Genomic DNA, 13,059 nt, shown 5'->3' on the forward strand with positions numbered 1-13,059 from the left:
AATTGCACACACCATCTTGCACATCTAAAAACAAATTTCAATGCATGCAACATATTTTCACTCAATGCCCCGTTCTCTTCTCACTGTAACTATTGTTGTCAAAGGGATTATTTCCAATTTACACCAATGTGAGAGGATAAAAATCAGGTCCATTATATTCTTTGTGACGAGACTATATCCTGTACTTAGAGGAGACGGAATCATTGGGCCAAATTCCTCCCTTTACTTCAGTGAAGTTACACTAAGAATGAGTTTGACTATGTGTTGTAATAGGTCATTTTCATCTCTAAAATGATCCTATGACTCTTATTTTGGAAATGCAATGATCCCATGCAGGCGAGGATTTCCAGAAGCCTTTCAGTAGGGTTAATAATCATCTCTACTGAAATACATTTGATTATCTGCAATGACTGTGGAGGAAAGAAAGCTGAAAGGAAATAAATGAAGAAACAGCATCAAGGATGTGGATACAACGGTGCTTGTATTTGAATGTCTTTACAAGTAAGTAACAGCTAAAAGAGACTGAAGTTACAAACCTAGGTATGGTACAAGTACAAGAGTGTCTGCACTGAAATTCCATTACTTTTCTTTATTCACTGTGATACATTCAAACAGAAGTGCTTGGCTAACAGCCACAAAATAAAGTAAATCAAGAATAAAAAAGGCAGAAGAAGTCTGTTAAATACATATGGTGATTAGTCATATTTTTAAAGCATTAGTAACTGTATTTATCTGAGTGCAAACACCCAGCAAGGAAGGGTACCACAGTTTTGAACACTGCACCTGCTATCAAAAATATCTTTAGGCTGCTCTAGCAAAAATGGCTTTCAGAACTAGAGCCGAAGCCTCTAGAAAGATAAAGCACCATCAGGAGTGTGTTTCCCACACCACAAAAATTAGTAAAGTGAAAGAAAAATAAGGCTTAACTGAATTACAATTTTCATAAAAAGCTCAGGAACAAGCCTACCTAGACTCAATCTGTTCAGCTCAGCCATTTTGCTGGACAGTGCTGCTCTTTGCCCTGGTAACATCTGTGCATAACTCAACAAGTTTCAGAAGTTAGTGGGAGATGCATGGATGGAATGGGGACTGGAGTTTGAACCAGTGTCTGCCTTCCTATTTAAAGAGTGGTGACAGGCTGCCATGACACCAGCCTAGCAATGTTACTGTAATACAGTGGTGTAATCCACCTGAGAAATATTATGTATAGAAAGTTCTTTGTTTTACTGACATTGTTTGCTACACAACAGTATTTGGCTGGGTCTTCTCAACCCATAAAAAGGTTGTTTTTGTTGGAATTATGATTTTACTACAGTAAAACTACAGGCATCAATGTCTACAAGAGACATCAGTGCATCATTTTATATTTCGGATTACGTCCTACAGTTTGGCTCTTTCAATTAGCTCAAACCAGCTGCAGAACTGGTGAGCTGTGTGTGTCAAGAACTGCTCATAACTTGCAATTTTGAAAGAAAACTGCCCCAAATGCTGTAAGAAAAAATAATAAGTCAAGATCTGGGTTAAGGTACACTGTCAAAATGGGGTGGCAGAAGATACACATAGAAATCTAGTTAACAAATCTTTTCTTTCTTTCTCATCCATCTGTGGGAAGAAGGGCATTGATTTTCAAGGAATGGAAGGAAAAATGCAGTAACAACTACATCATCCTCTCTCCTATTTACTTTAAGGCCTTACAGTTTAGGAAGCCAAAAAGACTAAGGATGGTTCTTCTCCCCTCCCAAAGGGCTTGCATTGCTGGAGGGGATGCTGAGGGCTAGAAATTTTCCATGATTAAGGATCTAGATAAGTCACAAAAGGAAACAACTCTCTCCCCTATACACCTTCTATACAATACAAGTATAGGGACACTGTCATGTTAACAACTGTGGCCCAGATGCTAAAAATTTAATCTCATGTATAACTCTACTTAAGTGAGCAGAACTCAATGGCACCACTTGTGTGACTCAAATTCCATGCATGCCTGGCTTTGCATGATTATGGCCTATATGTTTAAAAAGTATTTTCTTATCTATGTTACTCATAAAGCCTCAAATCACTCAAACGTTAAAATTGGAAAATCACATCTATTTATTTACCCTATATGTTATTTGCATGACATTCACCTTCAACAATGTAAACCTAGTCTCTCTTGCACTCTGGTTCTCATGCACTAGCACAATACAGCAACGTTTGGGTGGCAAACACTGCAGGTGGGGGTTTATTGTTAATCACCCTTTTTTACCTCCAATATAATAGAAATATTTTTGTTTAAAACTTCAGATTAAAACATTTCTATTAATCCTGTGTTGGAGGTACAAACAAAGCAAGTGTGAGTTACCCAGCAGCATTCCTTTCATACAGCTCTTTGGAGACCTTCAGATTTTGCATTGTTTACCAGGCTCGCTCTCCCCTCCCAACAGTTTTTCTACCTCCTCAAATTAACGTTTTCTAACTGCAATTATGTCACACAATCACCTTCCAAAGAACAAGGTGGCCTGCTTGTAATTTTATAAATTATGTCCAGGTGTTTCAAAATAGAATCACACATATTCATAACAATAGAAGTTTGGCTTTTCATTGGATAAGTAATTAAGGCTATTAAGTGCTTTCTGAAAGGTTCATTGTCTTTACCCATCCCTACAGTCAAGATAGTTGCCTTTGATCCAGTAACAGATCTGTGCATATTTGAGGGGTGTGATGCGAACAGCCACATTGAAATCCTGTGGGGTGCCATTCATGTCCACCCACTGATGCCCTGAAAATATTCCAATAATTTTACGCTCCCATTTCTGATGCTGTCTCTTCCACATCCTCACATACACCCCAGACCCGCTTGCTCCTGGCTGGGCATCGCACTGCTGATACAAGAGGTCAAATGTTTCATCTTTGACATCACAGAAACGGTAAACCAGATTTCCTGGGCGATCATTGTCATAGCCAGAGAAGTGAATCCTGCCACCAGGCAACTGTCTAGCTGGTGGGCTCACACCTATCTTCATAAATTTTCTTTTGTGTGGCTTCTTGAGCTCCAACAGGGCGTAGTCATAATCCATGCCGATATCGTTGGCATTTCCTTTGATCCATCCTTTAGGGACATGTGTCCGTTTCACTCGGATCCACTGGAATTTCATTTTTTCAGGCATTGTTGAGCTCGTGATATTAGCTCCTTTGTTACCATGTTTCACTTTAGGCTTCAGGAAGCCCACCCTCAGTTTCTGGGCTCCTTTGACGTAACTTTTGCCATCGTGGATGCAGTGAGCTGCAGTAAGGACGTGCTTTTCTGCCACCAGCGTCCCCGTGCAACCTGTGGACAACTTCACCGAAGTGGAGAAAGGGTAATTCAACAAGAAGTCCTTGCCAAAAATGCTAAACCTGCTGTCGTAGCCATAGATCTGCCTTTTTGTTCGAGATCTGCTTTGTGACCCATCACTGCCACGGCTGATAACGTAAATGCCTACTTCAGTTTCAACAAGACTACCATTGGCATACAAGGTCTCATAGGACAGGTAGTCCTTCACTTCTTCATACGTCGGCAGCGGGGAACGCTTGTGGCACTCTAGGCCGCAAGAGGATACTACCTCCAGTTTGGTTTCTGCATCAAACTGTGGTTTGTCTAGATTAAGGGTAGACTGTGGCAGGATTACTGGAACTTTGTAAGATGGCCAGGTTGGTTTCCAGCGGGAATTGGAGGGTAGAACATCCTTAACAGTGCACAGGAAGAGGATCAAAGTTGGCACACCTGCCATGCTGAACACCAATCTGGGGAAAGAAAAGGATCCTTTGGTTAATAAAGCGAACATTCATTCACCATTAATAGTTTGCTAGCCTGGCATTGTTCTGAAATTTTATCCCTATTTAAGGCTAAATCCTGATCCTATTGAAGCCAGTGCACAGGATCAGGCGATTTGTAACTGGGGGAAGGAAAAGTTCCGAATAATACATCATAGATCACTTAAAGCTTGTACTTAACCTTGGGATTATTTATGTGGTCTACTGCCAGCCCTGAGATATCAACTGATTGTTTTTTGTTCTTAGCAAACTGGTAGCATTGCGGGTATAGCACAATTTTATGTTACGCAGCCTAGATCACACAGCCTGCAGACTCCACTTCATAAGCTCCCTATGAAGAGTTCCCTGCTCCCTGCCAGGAATTTTAATGGTCCCAATTGTTTCAAATTCCTCTTTTACTTGGTATGAGGCTGTCTGCTGGGGTTAACGTATACATTGTAACAAACCCCTCAGGCTGACACTTTCGAATTTGTGTACCAAGATTAGGAAACTAAATCTAAATTTGGCTACACCATTGTAAATAGGTGGCTTCCTGGTTCTCCAGAGGTGCTGAGCACCAGCATCTCCCGTTGACATCAGTGGGAACTGCAGGTACTCAGCATCTTTACAGGAGCAGAAAAAAATGCCAGGCTATTAGCATATACCTGCATTCAGAGGCTACAATGAATTGACTTAGAATCCATTACGTACATTCCAGCAACCCCTAGAGGCCCTCACTGAGACCAGGATCCCACAGCGCCAGCACTGTACAAACAAGCAGTAAATAAGAGGGCTCCTGCTCCAAGGGGCTTATAATCTTGGTTAACAATTAATCAAGCGGATGAAGTAACTGCACGGGTGGCATGTTTCTGTAGCACTGGTATATTAGAGGCTTGCTTCCTCTGCAGTTTAAGACAGAGGAGGGTTTCTAGTCTATTTAACATACTTTCCCCCATAGGCTTGCATGGGGAAGATCCAGCTATTATGTGAGGGTAGCTAATGAAGAAAAGATGATAGGTACTGAAGGAACTTTCAGCTAACATATTGACTTATTCCACAGTAAATCAAATTAATTAGAAATGCAAACCAACCCTCTTACAGCGCAGAGAGACTGTAAATTGTTTATGAACCACAGGCAGAGTGTCTCAAGCAGCAGAGAACAAAGAAAATGTGTAACTGAAGTTTATTTGAAAATTAGTCATACAGCTGAATTGCTGTAGGAGCCATAGTGCTCGGTTTGAGAAGGCTGGCAGAACTTCTCTTGAACGAGTATTATACAAACAAAACATCACAATTATGTTGCGCTTATGTATATTGAAACCCTGCTGGTTACACTGATAATGGCTGCATGATCATTCCTGAAATGCCTCAAGTGAATAAACTACAACAAACGGTTGCAGAAGGTGTCTAAGAACAAAAAAGAAAATAAGTCTCCTCAACTCTTTACAAAACAGTTCTCTGTTCCTAAGCTGTGCTGGGGAACCCTTAGGGAACCATGGGCTGGCAGAGGAAAAAGGTGTCTGATTCAAATATTACTTCTGGATAATTTTACAGTCAGCATCATTTGCAGTAATCGATACTAAGACAAAGATATGCAAAGCTCATCTTTCAGAATGAATATGATATATTAGGGAAGAGTCAATATTGCTTTTGTAAAGGGAAATCATGCCTCACCAATCTATTAGAATTCTTTGAAGCGGTCAACAAGCATGTGGATAAGGGTGATACAGTTAATATTATGCACTTGGACTTTCAGAAAGTCCCTCACCAAAGGCTCTTAAGTCATGGGATAAGAGGAAAGGTCCTCTCATGGATCAATAACTGATTAAAAGAGAGAAACAAAGAGTAAGAATAAATGGTCAGTTTTCACAATGGAGAGAGGTAAATAACGGGTTCCCCCAAAGATCTGTATGGGGACCAGTGCTGTTCAACATACTCATAAATGATCTGGAAAAGGGGGTAAACAGAGAGATGGCAAAGTTTGCAGACAATACAAAATTACTCAAGACAGTTACATCCAAAGCTGAGTGTAAAGAGTTACAAAAGGACCTCACTACATTGTGTGACTAGACAATAAAATGGCAGATGGAATTCAGTGTTGGTAAGTGCAAAGTAATGCCCATTGGAAAACATAAAATCCCAACTATATTACAAAATGACAGGGTCTAAACTAGCTGTTACCACTCAAGAAAGAGCTCTAGGAGTCATTGTGGATAGATCCTCAAAAACATTTTCTCAATGTGCAATGGCAGTCAAAAAAGCTAATAGAAAGTTAGGAGCCATTAGGCCTGGGACAGATAATAAGACAGTAAATATCATAATACCACTATATGAATCCATGATATGCCCACACCATCTCAAGTATATATACTTGAGATGGTTGGGCATACCATGGCGATATATATTAGAATTGTAAAAGGTTGAGAAAAGGGCAACAAAAATGATTAGGGGGATGGAACAACTTCCATATGAGGAGAGATTAAAAAGACTGGGACTGTTCAGTTTAGAAAAGAGACAACTCAGAGGGGATATGATTGAGGTCTATAAAATCATGAATGGTGTGGAAAAAGTGAATTAGGGAAGTGTAATTTACCCCTTCACATAACACAAGAAACAGGGGCCAACCAATTAAACTAAGAGGCAGCAAGTTGAAAACAAAAATAATGAAGTACTTCTTCACACAATGCACAGTAAACCTGTGGGATTCATTTCCAGAGGCTGTTGTGAAAGCCAAAAGTATAACTGTGTTCAAAAAAGACTTTGATTTTCACTGAGGAAAGGTCCATCAATGGCTGTTAGGCAAAACGGTCACGGACACAACTAAACTTCTGAGTGGCAGAAGCTGGGATTGGACAACAGCGAATGGACCACTTAATAATTGGCCTGTTCTGTTCATTCTCCCTGAAGTATCTGGCACTGGCCACTGTCTGGCATTGGTCTGACCTAGCACGGCCTTCTTACATTCAGGACATAAGCTGCGTATCACAGTAAATGAGAGTTCTGTCACACCACTAAAAAACAGATAAGACATGTAGATTATAGACTTAGTGAATGAGGGCTGAGCATAATGCCCCAGTTCCTAGCCCCAGAAGTGGTTATACGATTTTCAGAAATAACTAGTGATTTGGGGTGCCTCGATTTTTGAATGCCAAACAATAGACACCTTAAAGGTGCCTGATTTTCAGAAAGTGGTGAGCCCCCACCCTCTGAAGGCTGCATGATGTTAGGCACCCACCATCATTAGCCACTTCTGGAACATCTGGAAAATCTTAGCCAGCCCGAATATCAATAATGATTACAAAATCAGAGACCTCATAAGACTGGGAAACAGCTGCTCATTTATTCAGCTAGAAATGTTAACTTCTCATGCTCCCTTTCCTTCCTTGCACCCTGAACTTACACACAAACATGATTTAGACAGCAAAGTGTTGGATTAATATTGGAAACCAGCGGGGTCTTGCTAAATCTAATGAATTAGGCAGCCGCAAATTGGCAGAAAGATGGCATAGTGAGCATTGGTTGTATAAATAGAGAGAGGAAAAGCACAGATAACAAACTAACAAAAAGAAATCTTACCATTCCAGCTCTGTAGACCATATGTTCTTGCATTAGTCAGCTGAGAGCTAACCTTATTTGTGATAGGGAGGACCATATATGGGAACCATTAGATATTTAGTATAGATGTCATTCTGGCTAGGTAGTGCACAAAGTAATGTATCTCATTACTAGAATTGCACATTAACAGGCTTCTTTTTGGACCTCTGTCTTTCCCAGAGTTCTAGAGCAACATGAAGACCTCCCCTTAAGACATATGAAGTTTCACACATACACATCAGATTCCTTTTTAATTAATTTGTCACATAAAGCCACTCCCTGGTGACACAATTGCCACTCACCCTTAGCTGATTTATTTAGGAGTGGGCAGAAGGGGGAGAATGAAACTGTTTCATGCTGTAAACCAGTGGTTTTCAACCTTTTTTCATTTGCAGACCCTTAAAAAATTTCAAATGGAGTTACGGAACCCTGTGGAAATCTTAGACAGAGTCTGTGGAACCTGGGGTCTGCAGACCACAGGTTGAAAACCACTGCTGTAGACCATCATTTGTCCAAAGCTGAACGTTTCCCCTTCTCTGTGTAAATGTAGTTTCAGCCAGCAGAGGGTAGCCTTCCAATGAGGAGAATAAGAAGATGAGTGTGTTGGAACTGTACATGTGCCCAGAAAACACGTTTCAAAAGAATGAATCACATCTGTGCCTACTATGAACTTTTTTAAAATGGGCTTTACAGCAATTAATGGAAAGCCTCCTATAACTTTTCCCTGTCTTTAGTGCTGCCTGATCCCACTGTGAGTTTATTGGACTTAAAGCCTGTTTCATCAGCTACTATTCTGTTATCTCAGTTCTTATCAAAACATAAATAAGGCACTAGAGGAAAAAAATTAAAAGCTTGTGTGTCAGATTAGTAGCCTAAACTGATTACAGAGTGGGACATTTGTTTCAGTCTGTGTAATGTATCCAGATAATAAATTACTATTGTTTCACTGTTAAAACCTAAGAAATTCAGGTAGATATACATCTAACCAAGCTTATTCTGATGTACAGTAAATTGAAAAAAATTTGTACAATTTATCATGGGATGCAAACCACTGCATGTCATTTCTTTCCATGTGGGGAAATCATCTTAAAAAGTTGTCTGAGGGAAACATGAGTTTATTTTTTAAAGCTAGTGGATGTTTCCTAATTCTGAAACCAAAATTAGGCACCAGGCCAAATTTATTCCAAGGGAGCCTAGTATTTACCCCTTCATTTCTAGTTTTAAAGAAAATAAATAGTAAGCAGGACATGTCTGTGCCATATTACCCTTGAACTAGATTCAAATAATGATTATTTTGTAAGTCTTGCTCAAAGACGTCAGAAAACAAGATAAAATGGAAAAGAAATGAAGCACGTTTTGACTGATTATTGTAACATATTTTTAATTCATTGGTGAGAATACCGTTCTGTAATGTACAACTGTTTATATTGTAGAAACTATTGTTCTGTTTTTACTGAATTCCGAGAGAGATAATGCAGGTGATATAATATCTTTTACTCGACCAACTTCTGCTGGTGGAAGGGAAAAGCTTTCAAGCTCTTCCTCAGGTCTGGAGAAGGTAACCAGAGTGTCCAATAAAAGACATTACCTCACCTACCATTGTGTCTCTCATACCCTACAACCAACACAGCTACAATGACACTTTAGTGAATTATGTCAGAAGTGCTGCATACTCTTTTACTCAATACAAAATATTGCTCTGCTATGCAGGATAGGAACCTCCAGAAAGTGTTTTGTACATGATCAAGTGTGATGATGGCATTACAATTGCTTTGGGAATGGAAACACTGACTGCTACTTTGGGACTCCTCATCCTACTAGAACACTTGCAGACACATTTTCCTGTCTGCAATAGACAGGCATGCCTTAAGAAAATGCTGGGGAAAGAACTGTCTTGTTTGGTGGGTACATGAATCATCTTCTAATAAGCAAGTACATTTTTGGAAGAGTTCCGGATTCAGGGGTGGTACTCGTAATAGACTGTAAAATGAAAATAAATCCTGGAACATACAGTGTGAAATCCTATGACCAGACTAGTCTCCATTACATTTTGAAATGAAGAAATTTTTCCATAGGGCTGTGACAAAAAAAAAACAAAACAATCAAAACCTACCTCAATCCAAATGACAGAAATGAACCAAATTACTGTTATCACTGTGCCAAAATACCTCAGCTGTTTTTATTAGTCATGAAACTTGTTAAAACACAGAACTAACCGAGCACCAGTTTAAGAGCTATCAAAGCCCTCAGTGCAATTAAAACATAACACATATACATTACTCTGTCAGTGACACTGAACAGTGAGGCCAGTGGCTGAGTAAAGTTTCACTCACTTCTTCCCTTCTCCACTAGTTTGAAGATTATAAGAAGAGAAGTGCTGGAAAACCTGAAACAGATTTCGATACTAGCTAGCCAGAGATATCTGCCAACGTATACAGTAGGCACAGTGGGCATTTTGGCACATGTACTAGAGTGACATAAAAAAAGAAATAGAACCATATTTATATTTTTACCAATTAGGTCAATTTCTTTAGAAGATTTTTCTGTCTGCCTCCCCACTCACCCACCCCCATCCATTTTTCCCCTTACTATAAAATAGTTTTGGTTTTCATTACACAGGATCATAGATTATGGACCATTCTCTAAACTAGCAAATTGTAAGTGATGATACACATGGTCACTGATATCAACCAACCTGAGCGATACGCACTGTAATGTAGTGTGACAAGCATTATTGCAGTTGCCAAAACACTGTTCCCTATGACAGTGGTTCTCAACCTGGGGTATATGTACCCCTGGGATACACAGAGGTATTCCAGGGGGTGCATCAGCTCATCTAAGATATTTGCTTAGTTTTACAGAAGGTACATAAAAAGCACTAGCCAAGTCAGTACACTATAAAAGTTCTTACAATGACTTATTTATACTGCTCTATATACTACACAGTGAAATGAGTACATTATTTATATTCCAGTTGATTTATTTTATAATTATATGGTAAAAATAAGAAAGGAAGCAATTTTTCAGTAATAGTGTGCTGTGACACTTTTGTATTTTTATGTCTGATTTTGTAAGCAAATAGTTTTTAAGTGAGCTGAAATTTGGGGGTGTGCAAGACAAATCAGACTCCTGTAAGGGGTACAGTACTCTGGAAAGCTTGAGAGCCACTGCCCTATGGGAAATTACAAAGCAGATCTCCACTCAAGCTATCACCCTCCCTCAGAACAAGACTGAATGTCCCCAGTTGTAGCAATAGCCTAAAATACAGGTAATTTAATATATTTCTTTAACAAAAATATATTATCAATAGGCCTGCAGCCATTCAGTGCAAAGCTTAGCACCACAACTCCTTACCTAGGAGAACTTGCTTCAGCTGCTGGCTATCGTGAATGTCTCCTGGGTGTCACCCAGTGTGAAATAAAGCAAACATGATTTTTTATCAGCTATTTTCTCATAAGATGCTCTGCCAGTCTCTCTTTGTATTTCAAAATGATGTAATTTGCACAATGTCACTTCTACTAGGCATGTTTTTTCTTCTCTTTAAAAATTAACAACTAATGATGAATGATTATAGCTTGAAAAATAAGTGTATGCATCCAACAAGTGTGATACTATAGTTTCAGGAGTTAGGTGATTTCAGTTCACAATCAGAATCCAAGAAAAAACATTATTCTCCTTTTTGTTTGCCAGATATATTTTTAGGGGGAGGGAGGTTGGCCAGGGTGTGTTCACATTCATGTAGATAAAGAGTTAAACATTAATTTCCACCCAAAGAAATTGCTTTATGCTTCCTAAAAATGTGTGAACAAAACTGAGGGCAGGCAAAATCAGTGGAGGAAAGACAGCTGTCATTAAATAATTCCCTGGATTCTATTTACTTTACTGGCTAGTTTCTTTCTGATAACTAGTACCAATGATTTCATTCTTCCTAAATAAATAAATAAACTGCACTGGGCTAAAGGTCCCAAGACTATTTCTCAATTAGGAAATGTGATATTGACTTTGGATTCTGCATCTTCTAGCCTGAAATTACTCTTCTATTTTGTCCCTATCAACGATGTCTGATGATCAGATCTCGGTGAGATTTTGTACTTGTATCTTTCTCCGCACAAAAACTACTTTAACCGAGTAAAGAGACAGTTAGTAACACGTTTAACAAATCTTATCTAGGCAACTTGGTTATCCTCATCCCAATACCCTTTGCTTTGTCCACCCCTTGGCTAATACTGATCCATGGATCAGTGATCTGCTGTAGGAATTTGCATTTTTTTTTTTTTTGGTAGCAGACTGTTTTATAGCTTGTAAAAGTTATAGACCCAACGACTCTCCCTTAAAAAAAGTCAGCATCCCTAGCCCCAGAAAGGAACTGTCCCCTTCTAGCTTTGTGCAGAGCATATGCCAGCCAGGTCGGTTACACTTGCACTCCTTTCCAAAACACTAATGTCAAGGGTCGCTTTACGTACTTACCACCTCCTCACATGCAAGGCTCAGTCAGGTTTACAGCTACGTGCCCTTCTGAGCAAGATCAGGCAGGTGAAGGGTCTGGTCCCATAACTCCAGGCTCCTCTGCTGCCTTCTGATAGAATCTCTCGCTGACTCAGACCTGCCTTCTCCTATCACCCCCTCAGTGAAATGCTCAGGTTCCTACACACACTTTGGGGCTTCCAGTTGCATTTCCCTCGCGATCCACAATGCACAACTGTCCTGCATTGGCTAGAAAGCTTCCGAGAGGGGGGACTGGAAGAGGCAGCTAAGTCCTCCTTGCAGGTGTCACCCTAGAGCCCTCCGGCTCCTGCCGCTGCTCTCAAAACTTTCCTGCAAACAGCGACTGGCGCCTCAGCAGCGCAGGCGCCATGTGACCCAACCCACCCGCACTCCGGATTGCTGGAGGAGCAGGAGGCTGGCCTGGTGCTGCAGATCCACTGCCCCTCCTCCCGCGCAACACCCACACTCCAGGCACACACACCCCTTCTGTGCGCCCTCGCTGCACAAAGAGGAGCCAGCGGCCGCCTCTCCGCCTCCCTGCACCCGCACCGCTTGCGCCCTATCGTGGGAAGAATTGCAAAGATGCAAGGTGCGCTCCCCCCTTCCAAGCGGGCACTTCTGTGGCGAAGATCCTCTGCCCACCCCCCCTCCAAAAATCCTCGGGGCAGCCCGCAGTTCCTATCCAGCCCCAGGGAACGGCCAATGCCTAATCTGCTTCGGGTGATTTTCCAGCGCTTGTTTCGCTGTCTGAAAACTGGATCCTAAAGCTCTCGGTCCTCTGCTAGGAGCGCTGTGCCGGATGGTTTACAAGGTGCCACCTACCCCATCCATGGTGGCGTTAATACTGAGCTGGTCACTGCCCTATGTGAAGACGCAGGGCTTTGACTGCCATGTGAAAAGGCAGGGATCCTTCCCTGAGAAGTTTATGATCTTAATCAGATGAATAAAATAGATGGAGAACAGCTGACTCCCTCTAACTAACCCACTCTCGGACTGTCACACCCATACTGTAGCACACTGAGTGCTGCGGTTATGCTAAAGCACAACTTGCAATAGTGAGGCTGCAGTGTTCGTGGCTGTTAGTGTACACTTGTGATATTATTGCTTAATAAAGGATGTTACAAATGATACTTATAGGCCATAACTTCGTATCTTGCAGGAGTCAGCTGGTCAATTCAAAGTAAAGGCAGGATGGGCAGGTACTCACACTAT

The 13,059-nt window shown here is 40.8% G+C and overlaps 1 protein-coding gene across 1 annotated transcript; it reads right to left on the reverse strand.

Annotated features, from left to right (window-relative positions):
- Window positions 1-462: 462 nt before the first annotated feature.
- PRSS23 (serine protease 23) lies at window positions 463-12,229 on the reverse strand. Its single transcript, XM_050942109.1, has 2 exons — window positions 11,830-12,229; window positions 463-3,759 (listed from the first exon to the last, which is right to left on the reverse strand). Exon 2 carries the CDS (start codon window positions 3,744-3,746, stop codon window positions 2,628-2,630), a length of 1,119 nt encoding a protein of 372 aa, XP_050798066.1. The 5' UTR covers window positions 3,747-3,759; window positions 11,830-12,229; the 3' UTR covers window positions 463-2,627.
- Window positions 12,230-13,059: the final 830 nt, after the last annotated feature.

The sequence above is a fragment of the Gopherus flavomarginatus genome, chromosome 1, assembly GCF_025201925.1.
Source record: "Gopherus flavomarginatus isolate rGopFla2 chromosome 1, rGopFla2.mat.asm, whole genome shotgun sequence".
Taxonomy (NCBI): Eukaryota; Metazoa; Chordata; order Testudines; family Testudinidae; genus Gopherus; species Gopherus flavomarginatus.

Coding starts and splice junctions, on each gene's coding strand:
- PRSS23 (XM_050942109.1), bottom strand. CDS start 3,746: ATGGCAGGTGTGCCAACTTTGATCCTCTTCCTGTGCACTGTTAAGGAT.